This window comes from Daphnia pulicaria, chromosome 7, assembly GCF_021234035.1.
Source record: "Daphnia pulicaria isolate SC F1-1A chromosome 7, SC_F0-13Bv2, whole genome shotgun sequence".
NCBI classification, from domain to species: domain Eukaryota; kingdom Metazoa; phylum Arthropoda; class Branchiopoda; order Diplostraca; family Daphniidae; genus Daphnia; species Daphnia pulicaria.
The window spans coordinates 11,737,034-11,756,257 of NC_060919.1; the positions used below are offsets into that span (position 1 = coordinate 11,737,034).

Sequence of the window (19,224 nt, forward strand, 5' to 3'; positions counted from 1 at the left end):
GTCTTCTTTCTTCTGGCCCTCGATGCAGATGACGCACTGTGTTAGTTTGTTGTACGCCATGTTGGGAGTTGTTTGTGTAGTTGCAAAATAAATTTGTGACTGGCTTTTTTATTGTTTCAGGTCCTTTATATAGTTTTTTTTGTTCTAGGGGGGACGCCTCTTTTTTGAAGCGTTGTTTTTATAAAAAGTAGAAAGTTTACTCGTCCATCAAGAAGTCTTTGAACCTATTAGGACGGCGTGTCACTCTTTTTGAACTTTTCTCTTCCTGGTTGAGTTCAGCTTTATTATTTTGTTCTAATTCGTGTTGGGCGACACACGGTTGAGTTCCAATTTCCGCGGTTTTTATTGCTTTTTGCTTGAACTGGTTTTGATTTGGCCTTTCTCTTTCTTCAAGAGTATTGTCATCAATAAAAGTTTCTGGTTCTTGACCTGCGACATCGCTCTGTCTTTTTTTATTTAAGTCCGTTATTTTTTCGTTATTTTCATTACTGATTTCATCGTTATTTTCCATCTCTTTGTCTTCTTCTTCATCTTCTTTTACCGATTCTTCTTCTTCTGATTCTTCTTCCGTTTCTTCTTCTTCCGTTTCTTCTTCTTCCGATTCTTCTTCTCCCGGTCTTGTTACTCTTAGTTCAATTTCTCTTAAGTCGTCAAAATCGACACACTCTTCGTCTCGCCAGACCATACTTTCCGTCAATGCTTTAAGACGATTGACGTGTGTCAGCTCGGTTTTCCCGCCGTTGTAGGAGCGAATTTCCACTGTGCTGTTTGAATTCACTTTGGAAATTCGATATGGCCCTTGGTATCTAGGATTGAGTTTTTTACTCGTTCCTGTCTTAGTGACTCTAACGTCCAAAAGAACTCGGTCCCCTAATTCGAATTTTGTTTCTCTAGCTCTTTTGTCATATTGAGTCTTCTGTTGGACTCTAGCGTTCAACAGATTTTGTCGGGCTAACGTAAAGCCTTCCCGTAGCCTTTTCATTGTTTGGCTTTTGTAATCTTGGGGTGTTATCTTGTCTGGGTCAGGGATCAAAAATCTATCGATTAGCATACTGGGGTCTCTAGCTGTTACAAGGAAATAAGGGCTCTCCATCGTTGAAGAGTGTACTGAATTCCTATAGGCCGAGGCCATAGGCCCCAAAACTTCCTCCCAATTTCCCAAGCCGTCGGCTATATATTTCCTAATCATTTCAACTAACGTTTTGTTAAAGCGTTCCGTCATCCCATTTGATTGCGGATGATACGCTGTAGTTGTTTTATGTTTTGTTTTTAGTTCTTTACATAAATTATTAAATAGGCGGGATGTAAAATTAGAGCCCCTATCAGTTATGATAATTTTGGGTGGGCCATGGTACAAGATTATCTTGTCCATTAGGGCACGGCAAGTCGTTTCAGCCTTTTGATTGGGCAATGCAACGACTTCCGTCCATTTTGAAAAAGCGTCAGTTATGACGAGTACGTATTTATTTCCATTCAAGGATTCGGGTTTGATTGGCCCTAGAAAATCCATGCCTATAACTTCAAATGGAGCCGTCGCAATCTCCAGTGGGTGTAGATAGGCTCTTGTAACCACTTTTCGTTGCAAAGCACAAACTTCGCACGACTTGCAATATTTCTTTACGTCCTTCAACATTTCGGGCCAGTAAAACTTATGTCTTATTCGGAAATAAGTTCGTAAGAATGCTAAATGTCCCGCTAACAGAGAATCATGGTATTCTTTAATTACATTTTTTCTTAAAGAATATGGAACTACCGTTTGCTCTTGGATAAATTTCCTTCTTTTCTTTGATGGTGGGTGGAATTCCCTTCTTAACACCCCTTTGGATATTCGGAAAGTTCCGATCTCTTTGACCCAGATGGCATTTTCAAGCTCGTCTGCCTTAGACAAGAGTCCTTCGTCCAGATAGAGAATAATTTTTGAGCATAGCTCGTCTTTCTTTTGTTCTTCAATTATATTATCCGTAAAATCCGTTCGTTCCTCAGTGGTTACGACTCGAATGCGGGAGAGGAAGTCGGCGTTAGCGTGTTCCTTTCCCGGTTTGTATCGAATTTTATACTTGACTGCCGAAAGCTCGATCGCCCATCTTCCCAATCTACTTTTTTCATCTTTGTGCGCCTCGAGCCATTGTAGTGGCCGATGGTCGCTGATAATTTCAAATTTTTCGTCCTGTAGGTAGTGACGATATCTTTTTACCCCGTATACAATAGCGAGGTCCTCCCGCTCGATAGCGGAGTTGTTCTTTTCTGCTGCATTCAAGTGTCTACTTGAGTATGCAATAACGACTTCCTCTTCGTTTTGTATCTGGCTCAATACAGCTCCGATACCATAATTACTAGCATCTGTAAAAATTAAAAAATTTTTTTCAAAATCTGGGAAAGCGACAATGGGCGGCGTAATGAGACACTCGCGGAGGGTTTCAAAAGCTTTTTGTTCTGTCTCTCCCCATTCGAAAGCGTTGTTTCCCTCTTCTTCATCTTTATTCATTTTCTTAACTAAATTATTTTGTTTATCTTTCTTTTTCTTTGTGAGCTCAATTAATGGATGAGCAATATCCGCGAAACCTTTAATGAAACGCCTGTAGTAAGATGCAAGCCCTAAAAATGATTGTATTTCTACAATTGTTGTTGGACGTTTGTAATTTTTTAATTGTTCGATTTTATCTGGGTCAGGTGTGATTCCTTTTGCTGAAATCACATGGCCTAAATATTGGACAGATTCGGACATGAATGTGCATTTTGAAAGGCCGAGTTTTAAATCAGCTTCTTTTAACAGGTCGAGAATGCGCTCTAAATTAATCAAATGTTCTTCTCTTGTTTTTGAGAAAACGATTATATCGTCTAGGTAAACTAAGCATATCTTTCCGATGACTGAACGTAGTACATAGTTCATCAATCGTTGAAAGGTTCCTGGTGCGTTAGTCAGCCCAAAAGATAGTCGATTCCATTCGTATAGATTGTTGTCAACTATAAACGCTGTTTTTTCTTTTGAACTATCATCCATTTCAATTTGCCAATAACCTGACGCTAAATCCAGAGTTGTGAAATACTTTTGCCCGTGAAGCAAATCTAAAACGTCGTCGATTCGAGGCAAAGGAAACGAGTCTTTCTTTGTTATACTATTTAATTTTCTATAATCCATGCAGAGTCTGATTCCTCCGCTTTTCTTTTTTACGAGCACTACGGGTGCCGCCCATGGGGACACGGACGGTCTGATTAATTTGTTAACTAATAATTCTTTTAAAATACTTTCTAATTCGCTCTTGTTATTCTGATGTATTCGATAGGGTCGTAATCGAATGGGTCCTTTTCCTTCCGTGTTAATGTGGTGTTTTACTAGTCCTGTTTTTCCCAATTCTCCTGTTTTAGTTGCAAACATTTTTCTTCTACTTTCTAAAAATTTAGTTATATTCTCTCTGTCTATTTCTGGCATTTCTTGAGGCAAATTGTTTTTAAAATCTAACGGGACGCTTGGTTCCTCGTCCTCGGTACAAGAATTAATATTTTGTCTTTCAACTCTGCTGAAGTCTAAAGTTCCAATCAATTCGTATTTAGGCAAGGTTATTGGTTTATTAGTCTCGTTTACTATGGCTATTGAAAAAAATGCTCCTTCATCTCCCTTACTGATAAAAGGATCTAAACGTAATCCGCTGTTGAGTCCCGGCCCTCTATTCAAATAAAACGCAAGATTGGGTGGAAGCTGTGCCCCATTCCCTTCCGATTCAACGACAGTGGCACTAAAAGGCTTAATCGTGATCTTCTTTCCCGCCATTATGGTTGGCGCAGAGTCGGGTAAAGTTGTCTTCTTGACCCTGTAAATTTTCCTCTCGCTTCCATCAATAATAAATTTATGCTCATATAAAGCATCAAGACCTAAGATACATTCCTCGCTAATTCCATCGACGACGATAAAGTCCTGCAGAAGATTATCGCCTAAAACTGAGATTTCGAGGGTTATTAATCCTCTTGTAGTCAATCTGGTGTTCTCTACACCGTATAAATCGACCGGGGCGTCAGCGTTATAATATTTGATTTCGTTTTTTATCCTATTAAATACATCAGTATTAATTAAACTTCTTCCGGCGCCACTGTCTAAAAGGCCGCTAAATTTTACGCTCCCTACTTGAATTTTAAGTCGAGGCGCTTTGTTTTTTCTACTTTCTTTTACTTGATTAACAGTCTGTCGGGATTTCGGACAAGGCCCACCTTTTTGCCCAACGTTACAATTGGTGGTCTCTAGTTTCCCCGGTTCCAAGGATTAAGCTGCCCAGCGGTATTTTGTCCTGGGGGTCTATATATCCCGTTTTGGGTATTCTGCGTTTGCGGGCAGTCACGTGCCAAATGTCCGGTTTGTTTACATTTGAAGCAAGTGGGACCTTGTGGACCGAATCCACACATTTCGGTATTATGCGTTACTGGATTGCTTGCATTGGTTTTTGCACAATAAGAGCAATATTTAGCTTCCCTAGGTGGATATCTGTTTGCTTGATTATTCGGCTGGCTGCCGTATTTGGGTGGCGGCTGTGGCCCTTGGGTATTCCTTTCCACGAACTGATTGCTGTGATTTTGGCTCTGTTGATTATTCTGATTTTGGGGTGGAAAAACTGATTGATTGGGTACTACTGCCTGAGCTTGTAATTGGCTAACTTGATTCATTAATTTTGTCGTCTCTCTAGCTTGTTGCATGCATCATGTCGCTCAATAATTTTTGATTATTTTTCGCCGTTATTTTTAATTCTTCTAGGTCGCGTTTAGTGTCGTCCATCGCTTGAACGTTAGAGTTAGTGGACACAGCATTAATAAATCCTTCCTCTCGTTTCTTCTGCTTTTTCTCTACTTTCTTTTGTAGAAGGTCGCTTAATAACTTTTGGTTCTTTTCTGAGGCCATTTTCCATCCCTCTGCTTCCTTTTTTATTTCAGACAAAGCTTGAGAATTGGAGTTGGTAGATATAGCATTAATAAATTCTACATTTCTTTTCTCCAGTTTCGCTTCGTTTAATATAGCCGCACAGTTTTCTGTAGCCTTTACTAAATCTTTTAAATTTTTAAATTCCTTGAAACTCATACGTTCCCGGAGATTTGATTTGAGCCCTCCCAAAAATCTGTCCATTATCATTAATTCCCTCATCTCGAGATCCACGGATTTCCCTGCTTTTGTTGGATAAGCAAACGAATAAAGTTTCTGTATACGACACGCATAGTCTCTGATAGACTCTCCTGGATTACGAGTACAGTTATTATATTCTGTTAAATACATTTTTCGGCTGTCTCCACCGTGAAAACGCTCATGTAGACATTGCTTTACCTTCGTAAAAGACTTTGCTTCTTTTGAGTAGCATAATTGAAAAGTCGTTATGCAGTCTTCTGCGGACCCAAAAAGCTTCGAATACAACAGTTTAATTTTTTTACCCTCCTCAAACTCAGAAGTGTCAATAACCCTTTCGAAATGTTTTATCCAATCTTCAAATTTTGTCGACCCCATTCCGTTAAAAGCGGGCACTTGGGCCAACAGCGATATAGTCATTTGCTGTTGATTCTGTAAAAGCTTCTGACTGTTATAATAACTCTGGTTTGATTTTACTCGACAATCTTTAGCTAAAATGGTTTCTTCCGATTCGACTTCGCTGTCGCAAAGGGCTTCATCGTTTAGTGGCTCTGATGCCATTAAGGCCCCGTGCTTCGCTTCTTCTTTTGGGACCCCTGCATTTCTTAAATATCGATACATTTTGTCAAAATGACTCTGATGTGATGTTACTGACTTTCTTTTAATGATAACTGTTTCGTCTTCTTCTTTCATTTTCGGAAAGGTTGTTGTTGTTTCCCACAATTCAATATCTCTCAAAGGGTTCGTTTCACTCAAACGGTCGGGGGTTATTGGCCTTACTTTAGTCTTTTTATTTGTTTCTACTTTCCCTTTTTGTTCAACCTTTCGGAAAGTATTTGTTTCCCTCAAACAGTCGGGGGTTATTGACCTTACTTTAGTCTTTTTATTTTCTTCTACTTTCCCTTTTTGTTCAACCTTTTTCCTCGGATTTGTTATTTTTACCGTTACTTGCTCTTCTTCGGAATCGCTTGTAGGCCTAGTCTCCACTTTCTCTTTCTGTTTTACTCTTTTTGTAAGATTCTTTCTGTTTACCGTTATTTCCTCTTCGTCAGATTCGCTGTCTGACGATTTTGCACTGCTCAATTCGTTGATTTTTGACAAATTGTCTTGCTCGTTAATGACAGTTTCTGTTTGATTAACAAGTACATTTATTTCAATATGTTCGTTCTCTAGTGGTGCTGGAGGCTCGCCTCTAATACGTGTACTGATACGAGTCGGTGGTTGTCCTTTGACACGCAGATTGCGATTTCTTCTGACTGGTTTGCTTGGTCCAGCTTCGTCAACAGATTCGTCGTCACCGTCCTCTGAATCAGCTCTTAAATCAGCTCCTAATCTTTGTTCGTCTTCCTCTACTTCTTCTAGATTTGGATATAGTCGTTTCGGTTGAATAGGCGTTCTAGCCAACGCTTTCCCTTACGTTAGTGCCCAGTCTTCTCTTTGTTCCTCAGAAGAACGATTATTTAAATTCTTTCTGTTTTCGTCCTCCTCCTCTTCTTCCTCCTCGTCTTCCTCCTCTTCTTCCTCCTCGTCCTCTTCCTCTTCAGAAGAGGGTTGCGAGCGGTCCACTTGGATGGCGTCAGTTGGTTGGGGCAATTTTGGTGCTCTTTTAAATTGTTTAGGCGATAATTTACTAAAAATCGACCCTATACTTTTCAAAAAGCCTGGCGTTCCTAATTTCTCCTTAGGAGTGTCGATAGTTACTCCTTCCATTCGGTTGTTAACCTTTTCTGATTGTGTGGTTAAAATCATTAACCAGATTAAAAAAGTCTATTCATCAAAATTTTACTCTGAGACGCTCGGTGGATCGATTTAATTAATGAAATTAAAGACAGAGTCGGCTGAAGACCAACAAAACTGTCATGAATTATTGTAAAAAAATTAAGCGGCAGAGTCGGCTGAATACCGACAAAACTGCTATTTGTTATATAAAAGAAAAAAGGGGCAGAGTCGGCTGAGTACCAACAAAACTGCTATGTTTTATGTAAAAAAGGCAGAGTCGGCGGAAAACCAACAAGACTGCTATGTTTTAATTTAAAAATAAATAGGCAGAGTCGGCCGACGACCAACAGAACTGCTATACGACATGTATGTTTTGCACATTATTCCCGTTTCTTAATTATTGGAGGGTTTGTTTTAAATTTTTTACTTTCTTTTTGACATAATCAATAAGAAATATTTTTGATTGACTCGTTTGAATTTTTTCTGAAAGCCAGAAAAATTCTCGTGATCAATCCCTTCTCGACTGCCAAGATCCACGCCGTGTTCCTGGTACGATCGCTAAACCTTCGACAGCCGCTTCGAATGACGTAAGACTCGTATCTTACTCATTCGGTACCCACCATACGAGGGTTCTGGGACCAAAAATACATAAACGTCGATGGCTGTGAGTTTTACATCCAATAATAAATTATTGGAGACCGCACCTGACGTGATGGTACACAGTTGCAAACATATGTGAAAAATAAGACACACGAGTTCAGATAGATCGCTGCCACCAATGTAATAACTTACGCTGCGTGATGGCGTAAATTACTAACATAAGAATAAAAATATAAAAGAAGATTCTACTAAAGACTTGTATTTACCGCATGATTACACTATACGAGAATGCTGGACAATCGATGGTACGTCTGGTCAAATACAGTTGAGGAGAGTGGAGATAAGATGAAAGGAAGAGTCTGGTCGGTGAGAGAATTTCAGATAGGGTAGAATCAAGTAGTGTAGAGGAAGAACAGTTTAGACGGGATGAACTGGCGTAACTGAACTGCCGGACTGACTGTAACGACTGCCACGACTTTTTACTTGCTAGTTCTATTTATTACATTTTGAAATGTTGAAGAATGGGGTGCATTTTTAGTAGCGTCAGCTTTTGACCTTGGCTTTTTCATGAACAAAGAGGCATTAGAAAGGCATAAGGTTTAAATTGTCCCGGAAGTTATGGGTCTAGTTTGTGTCGGTTACTCTTGGCCTTGACTCTTTTCAATAGCGAGGGTGACTTTAGAAAGTCAAGTGTCCCTTTTTTACCTGCTATGAGTCTGGCGGAATCCTTACACATGTCTTTACTAGTGAAGTCATGTTTTTAAGCCTTCAACATGAATTGGATTTATTATTACTGTTCATACGATTTTCAGTGAATTGTTGATAAGGAGATTAAAACAGCCCGGTTAGCTCAGACGGTAGAGCGCGGGACTTTTAATCCTGAGGTCGAGGGTTCAAATCCCTCATCGGGCGTGAAACGTAGGTTGTGTACTAGATATGTGGTGATGTTCGATACGGTATAATTATCCTGTAATTGGATGGTGCAGATAAACTGAGATAATCTGACTTTACATGAAAAACGTTAACAAGGAAAAAAATGCCGACGAGGTGACCGAGCGGTTAAGGTGATGGACTGCTAATCCATTGTGCATTGCACGCATGGGTTCGAATCCCATCCTCGTCGAAAGGAGTAGTTAGGGATATTGGCAACTGTAACGCAATCCAATTGCTATGCAGTAATCAGGGGTTTCGGCGTATCAATGTAGAAACTTAGTGTTCAAGCCACGGTAGGACATTTATCATGGTTCTATGGTGTAATGGTTAGCACTTCAGACTCTGACTCTGACAATCTGAGTTCAAATCTCAGTAGGACCTATTTTAACAGATGGCGAGATCGTTGCAAGAAAGGCCAGTCAAGACTTTTCCCCACAGTGCAACCCTTTCTTTTAGAGTTTATGCATTGCGTTGCTGATGGATTAGGGTGCTTGGTTATGATGAGTTTTTCTACAACAGTACATTATTACGCCAGGCTGTCGGAGGGTGCTGTACATGTTCGTTGCAAATCGTTATTTCTTCAAGTCATCGCCATTGCCACTTCAAAGTATGTCTGTTTGCATCCATCCCCAAATACATCCGAAGGACACTATATCTTGCAAACAGCCTACAATTAGATAACAACACTTTCGTACTGGCGAGCACAACCCCATCGAAGTAAAAACCATAATCGACGTAAACACCACAACCCTTTCTATCCTTTTCAAAACGAAGCACAGTTTAGTAATTTGCTCCGTCTAAATTTGGACTTGAATTTTTACAAGAGGTAAAATGACATGAATGCCCCGAGTGAAGTTCGAACTCACGACCTCGAGATTATGAGACTCGCGCGCTGCCTACTGCGCTATCGAGGCGACCACTGTCATTGAACGCTATTACAAAATGGAACCAAGTGTCTTCCTTGAAACGCAAGTAAATCGTGCTTGCCAGGAGTCTAACCTGGAATCTCCTGATCCGTAGTCTGGCGCGTTATCCATTGCGCCAAAAAACACACGTTTAACTACGAACATTACTAAATTTAAGAAATAACTATTTGTTTTGGACAGAAAGTGATCAGGTTTGAATCATGTCTTTACTAGCGAAGTCATGTTTTTAAGCCTTCAACATGAATTGGATTTATTATTACTGTTCATACGATTTTCAGTGAATTGTTGATAAGGAGATTAAAACAGCCCGGTTAGCTCAGACGGTAGAGCGCGGGACTTTTAATCCTGAGGTCGAGGGTTCAAGTCCCTCATCGGGCGTGAAACGTAGGTTGTGTACTAGATATGTGGTGATGTTCGATACGGTATAATTATCCTGTAATTGAATGGTGCAGATAAACTGAGATAATCTGACTTTACAAGAAAAACGTTAACAAGGAAAAAAAATACCGCACCGCGGTTAAGGTGATGGACTGCTAATCCATTGTGCATTGCACGCATGGGTTCGAATCCCATCCTCGTCGAAAGGAGTAGTTAGGGATATTGGCAACTGTAACGCAATCCAATTGCTATGCAGTAATCAGGGGTTTCGGCATATCAATGTAGAAACTTAGTGTTCAAGCCACGGTAGGACATTTATCATGGTTCTATGGTGTAATGGTTAGCACTTCAGACTCTGACTCTGACAATCTGAGTTCAAATCTCAGTAGGACCTATTTTAACAGATGGCGAGATCGTTGCAAGAAAGGCCAGTCAAGACTTTTCCCCACAGTGCAACCCTTTCTTTTAGAGTTTATGCATTGCGTTGCTGATGGATTAGGGTGCTTGGTTATGATGAGTTTTTCTACAACAGTACATTATTACGCCAGGCTGTCGGAGGGTGCTGTACATGTTCGTTGCAAATCGTTATTTCTTCAAGTCATCGCCATTGCCACTTCAAAGTATGTCTGTTTGCATCCATCCCCAAATACATCCGAAGGACACTATATCTTGCAAACAGCCTACAATTAGATAACAACACTTTCGTACTGGCGAGCACAACCCCATCGAAGTAAAAACCATAATCGACGTAAACACCACAACCCTTTCTATCCTTTTCAAAACGAAGCACAGTTTAGTAATTTGCTCCGTCTAAATTTGGACTTGAATTTTTACAAGAGGTAAAATGACATGAATGCCCCGAGTGAAGTTCGAACTCACGACCTCGAGATTATGAGACTCGCGCGCTGCCTACTGCGCTATCGAGGCGACCACTGTCATTGAACGCTATTACAAAATGGAACCAAGTGTCTTCCTTGAAACGCAAGTAAATCGTGCTTGCCAGGAGTCTAACCTGGAATCTCCTGATCCGTAGTCTGGCGCGTTATCCATTGCGCCAAAAAACACACGTTTAACTACGAACATTACTAAATTTAAGAAATAACTATTTGTTTTGGACAGAAAGTGATCAGGTTTGAATCATGTCTTTACTAGCGAAGTCATGTTTTTAAGCCTTCAACATGAATTGGATTTATTATTACTGTTCATACGATTTTCAGTGAATTGTTGATAAGGAGATTAAAACAGCCCGGTTAGCTCAGACGGTAGAGCGCGGGACTTTTAATCCTGAGGTCGAGGGTTCAAGTCCCTCATCGGGCGTGAAACGTAGGTTGTGTACTAGATATGTGGTGATGTTCGATACGGTATAATTATCCTGTAATTGAATGGTGCAGATAAACTGAGATAATCTGACTTTACAAGAAAAACGTTAACAAGGAAAAAAAATGCCGACGAGGTGACCGAGCGGTTAAGGTGATGGACTGCTAATCCATTGTGCATTGCACGCATGGGTTCGAATCCCATCCTCGTCGAAAGGAGTAGTTAGGGATATTGGCAACTGTAACGCAATCCAATTGCTATGCAGTAATCAGGGGTTTCGGCATATCAATGTAGAAACTTAGTGTTCAAGCCACGGTAGGACATTTATCATGGTTCTATGGTGTAATGGTTAGCACTTCAGACTCTGACTCTGACAATCTGAGTTCAAATCTCAGTAGGACCTATTTTAACAGATGGCGAGATCGTTGCAAGAAAGGCCAGTCAAGACTTTTCCCCACAGTGCAACCCTTTCTTTTAGAGTTTATGCATTGCGTTGCTGATGGATTAGGGTGCTTGGTTATGATGAGTTTTTCTACAACAGTACATTATTACGCCAGGCTGTCGGAGGGTGCTGTACATGTTCGTTGCAAATCGTTATTTCTTCAAGTCATCGCCATTGCCACTTCAAAGTATGTCTGTTTGCATCCATCCCCAAATACATCCGAAGGACACTATATCTTGCAAACAGCCTACAATTAGATAACAACACTTTCGTACTGGCGAGCACAACCCCATCGAAGTAAAAACCATAATCGACGTAAACACCACAACCCTTTCTATCCTTTTCAAAACGAAGCACAGTTTAGTAATTTGCTCCGTCTAAATTTGGACTTGAATTTTTACAAGAGGTAAAATGACATGAATGCCCCGAGTGAAGTTCGAACTCACGACCTCGAGATTATGAGACTCGCGCGCTGCCTACTGCGCTATCGAGGCGACCACTGTCATTGAACGCTATTACAAAATGGAACCAAGTGTCTTCCTTGAAACGCAAGTAAATCGTGCTTGCCAGGAGTCTAACCTGGAATCTCCTGATCCGTAGTCTGGCGCGTTATCCATTGCGCCAAAAAACACACGTTTAACTACGAACATTACTAAATTTAAGAAATAACTATTTGTTTTGGACAGAAAGTGATCAGGTTTGAATCATGTCTTTACTAGCGAAGTCATGTTTTTAAGCCTTCAACATGAATTGGATTTATTATTACTGTTCATACGATTTTCAGTGAATTGTTGATAAGGAGATTAAAACAGCCCGGTTAGCTCAGACGGTAGAGCGCGGGACTTTTAATCCTGAGGTCGAGGGTTCAAGTCCCTCATCGGGCGTGAAACGTAGGTTGTGTACTAGATATGTGGTGATGTTCGATACGGTATAATTATCCTGTAATTGAATGGTGCAGATAAACTGAGATAATCTGACTTTACAAGAAAAACGTTAACAAGGAAAAAAAATGCCGACGAGGTGACCGAGCGGTTAAGGTGATGGATTGCTAATCCATTGTGCATTGCACGCATGGGTTCGAATCCCATCCTCGTCGAAAGGAGTAGTTAGGGATATTGGCAACTGTAACGCACTCCAATTGCTATGCAGTAATCAGGGGTTTCGGCATATCAATGTAGAAACTTAGTGTTCAAGCCACGGTAGGACATTTATCATGGTTCTATGGTGTAATGGTTAGCACTTCAGACTCTGACTCTGACAATCTGAGTTCAAATCTCAGTAGGACCTATTTTAACAGATGGCGAGATCGTTGCAAGAAAGGCCAGTCAAGACTTTTTCCCACAGTGCAACCCTTTCTTTTAGAGTTTATGCATTGCGTTGCTGATGGATTAGGGTACTTGGTTATGATGAGTTTTTCTACAACAGTACATTATTACGCCAGGCTGTCGGGGGGTGCTGTACATGTTCGTTGCAAATCGTTATTTCTTCAAGTCATCGCCATTGCCACTTCAAAGTATGTCTGTTTGCATCCATCCCCAAATACATCCGAAGGACACTATATCTTGCAAACAGCCTACAATTAGATAACAACACTTTCGTACTGGCGAGCACAACCCCATCGAAGTAAAAACCATAATCGACGTAAACACCACAACCCTTTCTATCCTTTTCAAAACGAAGCACAGTTTAGTAATTTGCTCCGTCTAAATTTGGACTTGAATTTTTACAAGAGGTAAAATGACATGAATGCCCCGAGTGAAGTTCGAACTCACGACCTCGAGATTATGAGACTCGCGCGCTGCCTACTGCGCTATCGAGGCGACCACTGTCATTGAACGCTATTACAAAATGGAACCAAGTGTCTTCCTTGAAACGCAAGTAAATCGTGCTTGCCAGGAGTCTAACCTGGAATCTCCTGATCCGTAGTCTGGCGCGTTATCCATTGCGCCAAAAAACACACGTTTAACTACGAACATTACTAAATTTAAGAAATAACTATTTGTTTTGGACAGAAAGTGATCAGGTTTGAATCATGTCTTTACTAGCGAAGTCATGTTTTTAAGCCTTCAACATGAATTGGATTTATTATTACTGTTCATACGATTTTCAGTGAATTGTTGATAAGGAGATTAAAACAGCCCGGTTAGCTCAGACGGTAGAGCGCGGGACTTTTAATCCTGAGGTCGAGGGTTCAAGTCCCTCATCGGGCGTGAAACGTAGGTTGTGTACTAGATATGTGGTGATGTTCGATACGGTATAATTATCCTGTAATTGAATGGTGCAGATAAACTGAGATAATCTGACTTTACAAGAAAAACGTTAACAAGGAAAAAAAATGCCGACGAGGTGACCGAGCGGTTAAGGTGATGGATTGCTAATCCATTGTGCATTGCACGCATGGGTTCGAATCCCATCCTCGTCGAAAGGAGTAGTTAGGGATATTGGCAACTGTAACGCACTCCAATTGCTATGCAGTAATCAGGGGTTTCGGCATATCAATGTAGAAACTTAGTGTTCAAGCCACGGTAGGACATTTATCATGGTTCTATGGTGTAATGGTTAGCACTTCAGACTCTGACTCTGACAATCTGAGTTCAAATCTCAGTAGGACCTATTTTAACAGATGGCGAGATCGTTGCAAGAAAGGCCAGTCAAGACTTTTTCCCACAGTGCAACCCTTTCTTTTAGAGTTTATGCATTGCGTTGCTGATGGATTAGGGTACTTGGTTATGATGAGTTTTTCTACAACAGTACATTATTACGCCAGGCTGTCGGGGGGTGCTGTACATGTTCGTTGCAAATCGTTATTTCTTCAAGTCATCGCCATTGCCACTTCAAAGTATGTCTGTTTGCATCCATCCCCAAATACATCCGAAGGACACTATATCTTGCAAACAGCCTACAATTAGATAACAACACTTTCGTACTGGCGAGCACAACCCCATCGAAGTAAAAACCATAATCGACGTAAACACCACAACCCTTTCTATCCTTTTCAAAACGAAGCACAGTTTAGTATTTTGCTCCGTCTAAATTTGGACTTGAATTTTTAAAAGAGGTAAAATGACATGAATGCCCCGAGTGAGGTTCGAATTCACGACCTCGAGATTATGAGACTCGCGCGCTGCCTACTGCGCTAATGAGGCGACCACTGTCTTTGAACGCTATAACAAAATGGAACCAAGTGTCTTCCTTGAAACGCAAGTAAATCGAGCTTGCCAGGAGTCGAACCTGGAATCTCCTGATCCGTAGTCAGGCGCGTTATTCATTGCGTCAAAAACCCACGTTAAACTACGAACATTACTAAATTTAAGAAATAACTATTTGTTTTCGACAGAAAGTGATCAGGTTTGAATCATGTCTTTACTAGTGAAGTCATGTTTTTAAGCCTTCAACATGAATTGGATTTATTATTACTGTTCATACGATTTTCAGTGAATTGTTGATAAGGAGATTAAAACAGCCCGGTTAGCTCAGACGGTAGAGCGCGGGACTTTTAATCCTGAGGTCGAGGGTTCAAGTCCCTCATCGGGCGTGAAACGTAGGTTGTGTACTAGATATGTGGTGATGTTCGAAACGGTATAATTATCCCGTAATTGGATGGTGCAGATAAACTGAGATAATCTACCTTTACATGAAAAACGTTAACAAGGAAAAAAATGCCGACGAGGTGACCGAGCGGTTAAGGTGATGGACTGCTAATCCATTGTGCATTGCACGCATGGGTTCGAATCCCATCCTCGTCGAAAGGAGTAGTTAGGGATATTGGCAACTGTAACGCACTCCAATTGCTATGCAGTAATCAGGGGTTTCGGCATATCAATGTAGAAACTTAGTGTTCAAGCCACGGTAGGACATTTATCATGGTTCTATGGTGTAATGGTTAGCACTTCAGACTCTGACTCTGACAATCTGAGTTCAAATCTGTTAAGTTAACAATCCTCCGCTAGGGGGACTATCCTCGATTATGCACAACGACTCTCAATCGTTGTCATCTTCTTTCTGACGTTCTATTACGTGTGTGTGTCTTCTCTTTCTTATGGTGAACACTTTGTTCGTTCAGCATCCCACCTAGATTATTATCTTACAAGTGTTTCTGTATTCTGTGCTAGTGGACTGCGATCAAAGGTAATATGTTATATCAATCTACCCTCTTTACAATAAGAGATGGCAGCCCTCTTGATGTCAAGAGACGGCATGTTTCCTCAATGTTGAGATGGTAATAAACAAGATGAAAAGTAATGTCTATCCCTTGATCATAATCTAATAGGTTATGGGCCCAGAGACGCAAGTCGACTCATATCAAGATGGAATCAAATCCCTCGACAAGAGAAGGAGGCATTAAGACAGAAAGGTTCAACGGAAAGAACTTTGCCATTTGGAAATATAGCATCCAACTGCGACTCCAAGAGCATGATCTCAAAACCATAGTTAATGGATCAAGAGCTAAGCCTGCTGAGGTAATATTTAAAAAACAAACAAAAAAAAAAAAAAAAACACAATATTGGTACATACAGAAACACACTGTAATGCCATGCTATATATTTTTTCTCTCCGTCCAGGTCAAAGAAGGCACTGTGGTCACGAACAAAGCCCTTATTGACAAGTGGATGAAGGACGACAACTTGGCAAAGTACTTTTTGTTCAACACCTGTCACGAAGAGCAACAAAGATCTCTTTTGACATGTGACACAGCAAGAGATATCTGGGTCTCCATCGAGAATCAGTATCAGCAAAACTCCATTGAGAGAAGACAAGCTCTTCAACAGCAGTTTCTTAATGTCACTTTCAACAGTGAACACGGTGTCAGAGCCCACATCGAGGGAATCAAGCTCCTGGCCAAGGACCTTACAGAAGCAGGCTGTGCAACAGACGAGCTGAGCATCAGCAATCGTATCCTCACTACTCTGCCCGATCAGTTTCTCGGCTTCTTCACTGCGTGGGAGAGCACAGCAATGACAGAGAGGACCCTCGCAAATCTCACGACGAGACTCTGCAATGAAGAAGATAGAAACAAAAGACGCCATATCAACGTTCACAACAAAGATTCGGACAACAACAAAGCTCTTTACGGTCAGCCCTCGCATCACTCATCATCGCAGTATCCAGCTCCAAGTTCCTCACACCATGACGCCTCACGAGTCGATGCCGGCCCATTTAATCGAGAAGCAGCTCGATTTAATTCGAGCCTCTATCCACAGAGAGGTGGCAGAGGAGGAAGAGGAAGAGGAAATCGCGGTGGATTTCGTGGCGGCAACCGAGGTTCCGGACGTCGGGACTCTCGTTTCTCTTCATCCAACGATGGGAACAAGAGAAGAGACGGGAAATGCTGGCATTGCAACTACTACGGCCACTGGCAGAAGGAATGCCGTTTCTTAAAGGATGATCCGGCAGCATACGCCGCATACTTGCAAGAAAAAGATGACAGAGCCATCATCTTGGATCCCAGCCAACCAAGTGTCAGCATGATCGCCCACGCCGCTCAATCCTCTCTCTCGAACCATCAAGCTTCTGAAGTCTACTTGGACTCGGGCGCAACTCAACACATGTTCCACCAACAATCCAGATTCTCGAACTTCAAACCTATTCCATCAGGAAGGAAGTCGATCGAAGGAATCGGCAACAGTCGCGTGGAGATAAGAGGAATCGGTGACGTCACCTTTAACGCGTCGGTGAATGGATCAACTCAGCTCATCACATTCCACAATTCTCTTTTTGCACCCGAGCTCGGCATCAACCTCATTTCAGTCGGGGCTATCACAGCAAAAGGGGCAGCGATCCATTTCTCCGGAACCAAAGTTCACGTCAACCTGAACGGTGTTACCATTCTCTCCGGAAAACGTAACTCGGACGCTACTCTCTATCGTCTGGAGGAGACGACCAAGACCGCTCAACCAGCATGTCAATCTTTCCGAGCTCTCTCCCGTTCTAGTCACAATTCTATTGAAGAATGGCACCTTCGCCTCGCACATTTGAATTATCCAATGATGATCAAGATGTCCAAGAGCGGCGCAATCGACGGTTTCACTCTGCCAGCAGGAACCCAATCTCCTATAGAACACTGTCACGAGTGCGCAGCAGCCAAGGCAAAGCGCACTCCCTTCTACAGCAGCACCTCAGATAGGTCCTCCCGCATTGGTCAACTGATTTTCTCCGACGTCTGGGGTCCAGCTCAAGTGAAGAGCCTCGGAGGTGCCCTCTACTGCTGCACCGTGAGAGACGACTTCAGTGATTTCCGCGTCGCATACTATCTCAAGACGAAGGATCAAGTCGCGGGTGCAATTTTGGATTTCATTCGTCTCCTTCACACTCAGACAGGACAACTGGTCGAGTGCGTGCGGACCGACGGCGGCAAGGAGTACGAGTCGAACGACTTTGAACAGCGACTGAAAAAGAAGGGCATCAGGCACGAGACATCCGTTCGCCATTCGCCTCAACAAAATGGCTCAGCCGAAAGAGACAACAGGACGCTCTTCGAAGGGACTCGCGCGTTGTTGCACTCCAACAAGTCTCTTCCTCTCTCGCTCTGGGCCGAAGCAACAAATCACAAGATCTACGTTTTGAACCGATCTATCTCCACCACTTGCCCAGATGTGACACCGTACGAAGCATGGTTCAAAAAGAAGCCAAATCTTTCGACGCTCAGGGCCTTCGGAAGGGAGTTCTACGTTTTGATTCCCAAGGCAATTCGTACAGGCAAACTCGAGCCCGTTGGAAATCTGGTCTACTTCGTCGGCAACTCCGACACTCAGAAAGGAGAGAGATTCTACGATCCGTCTACCGGAAAAGTTAACACGAGCTGCGACGCTTCACCGGCTCATCACGTCTACGCTCCACGTCTCCCCTCCGTCGACTTACAGAAAGACACTCAAGTCTTCCCACAGCTTGCATCCCAACCAAAGGTTCATCCCAACACTGACGAACAAGTAACTACAATTTTCCAACCGCCTGAAGATCCTCGAGACGACACGGTGCCTACCTCTCCGCTCATCTTTCCTTTAAGCAGTCAGCCTGAGTCTCCCTCTTTTCCACCTCCAAAAAAGAAAGGAAGACTGATACGGACGCGCACGGCCTTAGAAGAAGAAAACCTAATAGACGCGCCTGCGGTTCCAGATCCCCGTCGCTCGTTGAGAATCAAGACGCCAAAAGTCATCAAGAGCATGAAGGCAGCCGACGGCACCAAGTACGCGACAGCCCGATCGACGGAGAATGAAGTACCGGATCAATATCAAGACGCCGTGGCCTCTAAACAAGCAAATGAATGGATGGGTGCCACACTGAAAGAATACAATTCACTGCAAACGACCGAGACCTACACGGAAGTCGATCGGCCGAAAGACCGTTCAGTGATCAAAACCAGGTGGACCTACAAGCTGAAGCCGGGCTTCAAAGGAAGCCCACCAATCTACAAGGCTCGTTTCGTGGCGAAAGGCTACACGCAGGAGCCCGATGTCGACTACACGTCATCCGAAACGTACGCCCCGACCCTGAAGGTCGACTCTCTTCGAGTGCTGCTCTCCATTGCTGCCGTCCACGACTTGGAACTCACACAACTTGACGTCAAGACCGCCTTTCTCTGCGGAACTCTGACCGAAGAACTGTACATTGAGTTGCCAGAAGGGTTCACTAAACCAGGAAAAGTCGGTCGGCTCAATCATCCAATCTACGGACTGATTCAGTCAGCGTACAACTTCAACGAGACCTTCGACGGCTATATTGTCAAGTACGAACTGATCCGTTCCAACTACGACCCGTGTCTCTACTATCACATTGGAAACTACCCGAATGACATCACTCTGTTCGGGATT

The 19,224-nt window shown here is 42.4% G+C and overlaps 1 protein-coding gene and 20 non-coding genes across 21 annotated transcripts; 16 read left to right on the forward strand and 5 right to left on the reverse strand.

Annotated features, from left to right (window-relative positions):
* Positions 1–4,669: 4,669 nt before the first annotated feature.
* Positions 4,670–6,850, reverse strand: LOC124348724 (pre-mRNA-processing factor 40 homolog A-like). Its single transcript, XM_046798999.1, has 6 exons — positions 6,751–6,850; positions 6,301–6,459; positions 6,044–6,228; positions 5,757–5,923; positions 5,407–5,705; positions 4,670–4,923 (listed from the first exon to the last, which is right to left on the reverse strand). Exons 1-6 carry the CDS (start codon positions 6,848–6,850, stop codon positions 4,670–4,672), a joined length of 1,164 nt encoding a protein of 387 aa, XP_046654955.1.
* A 1,409-nt stretch (positions 6,851–8,259) lies between these two features.
* On the forward strand, positions 8,260–8,332 carry Trnak-uuu. The gene has a single exon. It is a non-coding gene; the product is annotated as a tRNA-Lys (tRNA).
* Positions 8,333–8,461: 129 nt separating this feature from the next.
* Positions 8,462–8,543, forward strand: Trnas-gcu. Its single transcript has one exon. It is a non-coding gene; the product is annotated as a tRNA-Ser (tRNA).
* Positions 8,544–8,662: 119 nt separating this feature from the next.
* Positions 8,663–8,734, forward strand: Trnaq-cug. The gene has a single exon. It is a non-coding gene; the product is annotated as a tRNA-Gln (tRNA).
* Positions 8,735–9,194: 460 nt separating this feature from the next.
* Positions 9,195–9,267, reverse strand: Trnam-cau. Its single transcript has one exon. It is a non-coding gene; the product is annotated as a tRNA-Met (tRNA).
* Positions 9,268–9,584: 317 nt separating this feature from the next.
* On the forward strand, positions 9,585–9,657 carry Trnak-uuu. The gene has a single exon. It is a non-coding gene; the product is annotated as a tRNA-Lys (tRNA).
* A 322-nt stretch (positions 9,658–9,979) lies between these two features.
* On the forward strand, positions 9,980–10,051 carry Trnaq-cug. The gene has a single exon. It is a non-coding gene; the product is annotated as a tRNA-Gln (tRNA).
* A 460-nt stretch (positions 10,052–10,511) lies between these two features.
* Trnam-cau lies at positions 10,512–10,584 on the reverse strand. The gene has a single exon. It is a non-coding gene; the product is annotated as a tRNA-Met (tRNA).
* A 317-nt stretch (positions 10,585–10,901) lies between these two features.
* Positions 10,902–10,974, forward strand: Trnak-uuu. The gene has a single exon. It is a non-coding gene; the product is annotated as a tRNA-Lys (tRNA).
* A 130-nt stretch (positions 10,975–11,104) lies between these two features.
* On the forward strand, positions 11,105–11,186 carry Trnas-gcu. Its single transcript has one exon. It is a non-coding gene; the product is annotated as a tRNA-Ser (tRNA).
* Positions 11,187–11,305: 119 nt separating this feature from the next.
* Trnaq-cug lies at positions 11,306–11,377 on the forward strand. Its single transcript has one exon. It is a non-coding gene; the product is annotated as a tRNA-Gln (tRNA).
* Positions 11,378–11,837: 460 nt separating this feature from the next.
* Trnam-cau lies at positions 11,838–11,910 on the reverse strand. Its single transcript has one exon. It is a non-coding gene; the product is annotated as a tRNA-Met (tRNA).
* A 317-nt stretch (positions 11,911–12,227) lies between these two features.
* Positions 12,228–12,300, forward strand: Trnak-uuu. The gene has a single exon. It is a non-coding gene; the product is annotated as a tRNA-Lys (tRNA).
* A 130-nt stretch (positions 12,301–12,430) lies between these two features.
* On the forward strand, positions 12,431–12,512 carry Trnas-gcu. The gene has a single exon. It is a non-coding gene; the product is annotated as a tRNA-Ser (tRNA).
* A 119-nt stretch (positions 12,513–12,631) lies between these two features.
* On the forward strand, positions 12,632–12,703 carry Trnaq-cug. The gene has a single exon. It is a non-coding gene; the product is annotated as a tRNA-Gln (tRNA).
* Positions 12,704–13,163: 460 nt separating this feature from the next.
* Positions 13,164–13,236, reverse strand: Trnam-cau. Its single transcript has one exon. It is a non-coding gene; the product is annotated as a tRNA-Met (tRNA).
* Positions 13,237–13,553: 317 nt separating this feature from the next.
* On the forward strand, positions 13,554–13,626 carry Trnak-uuu. The gene has a single exon. It is a non-coding gene; the product is annotated as a tRNA-Lys (tRNA).
* Positions 13,627–13,756: 130 nt separating this feature from the next.
* Positions 13,757–13,838, forward strand: Trnas-gcu. Its single transcript has one exon. It is a non-coding gene; the product is annotated as a tRNA-Ser (tRNA).
* A 119-nt stretch (positions 13,839–13,957) lies between these two features.
* On the forward strand, positions 13,958–14,029 carry Trnaq-cug. Its single transcript has one exon. It is a non-coding gene; the product is annotated as a tRNA-Gln (tRNA).
* Positions 14,030–14,878: 849 nt separating this feature from the next.
* On the forward strand, positions 14,879–14,951 carry Trnak-uuu. Its single transcript has one exon. It is a non-coding gene; the product is annotated as a tRNA-Lys (tRNA).
* A 129-nt stretch (positions 14,952–15,080) lies between these two features.
* Trnas-gcu lies at positions 15,081–15,162 on the forward strand. The gene has a single exon. It is a non-coding gene; the product is annotated as a tRNA-Ser (tRNA).
* The last annotated feature ends 4,062 nt before the right edge of the window (positions 15,163–19,224 follow it).

Bases quoted from the DNA above. Each gene is read 5' to 3' on its own strand.
- LOC124348724 (XM_046798999.1), bottom strand. From the start codon at position 6,850: ATGATTTTAACCACACAATCAGAAAAGGTTAACAACCGAATGGAAGGA. The intron at 6,229-6,300 runs GTATTAGAGGCG...TTAATCAAACAG, and splicing joins ACCGACTCGTATCAGTACAC to AAACTGTCATTAACGAGCAA. The intron at 4,924-5,406 runs GTAAAAAAATTA...CCAATTCTCAAG, and splicing joins CACTTCTGAGTTTGAGGAGG to CTTTGTCTGAAATAAAAAAG.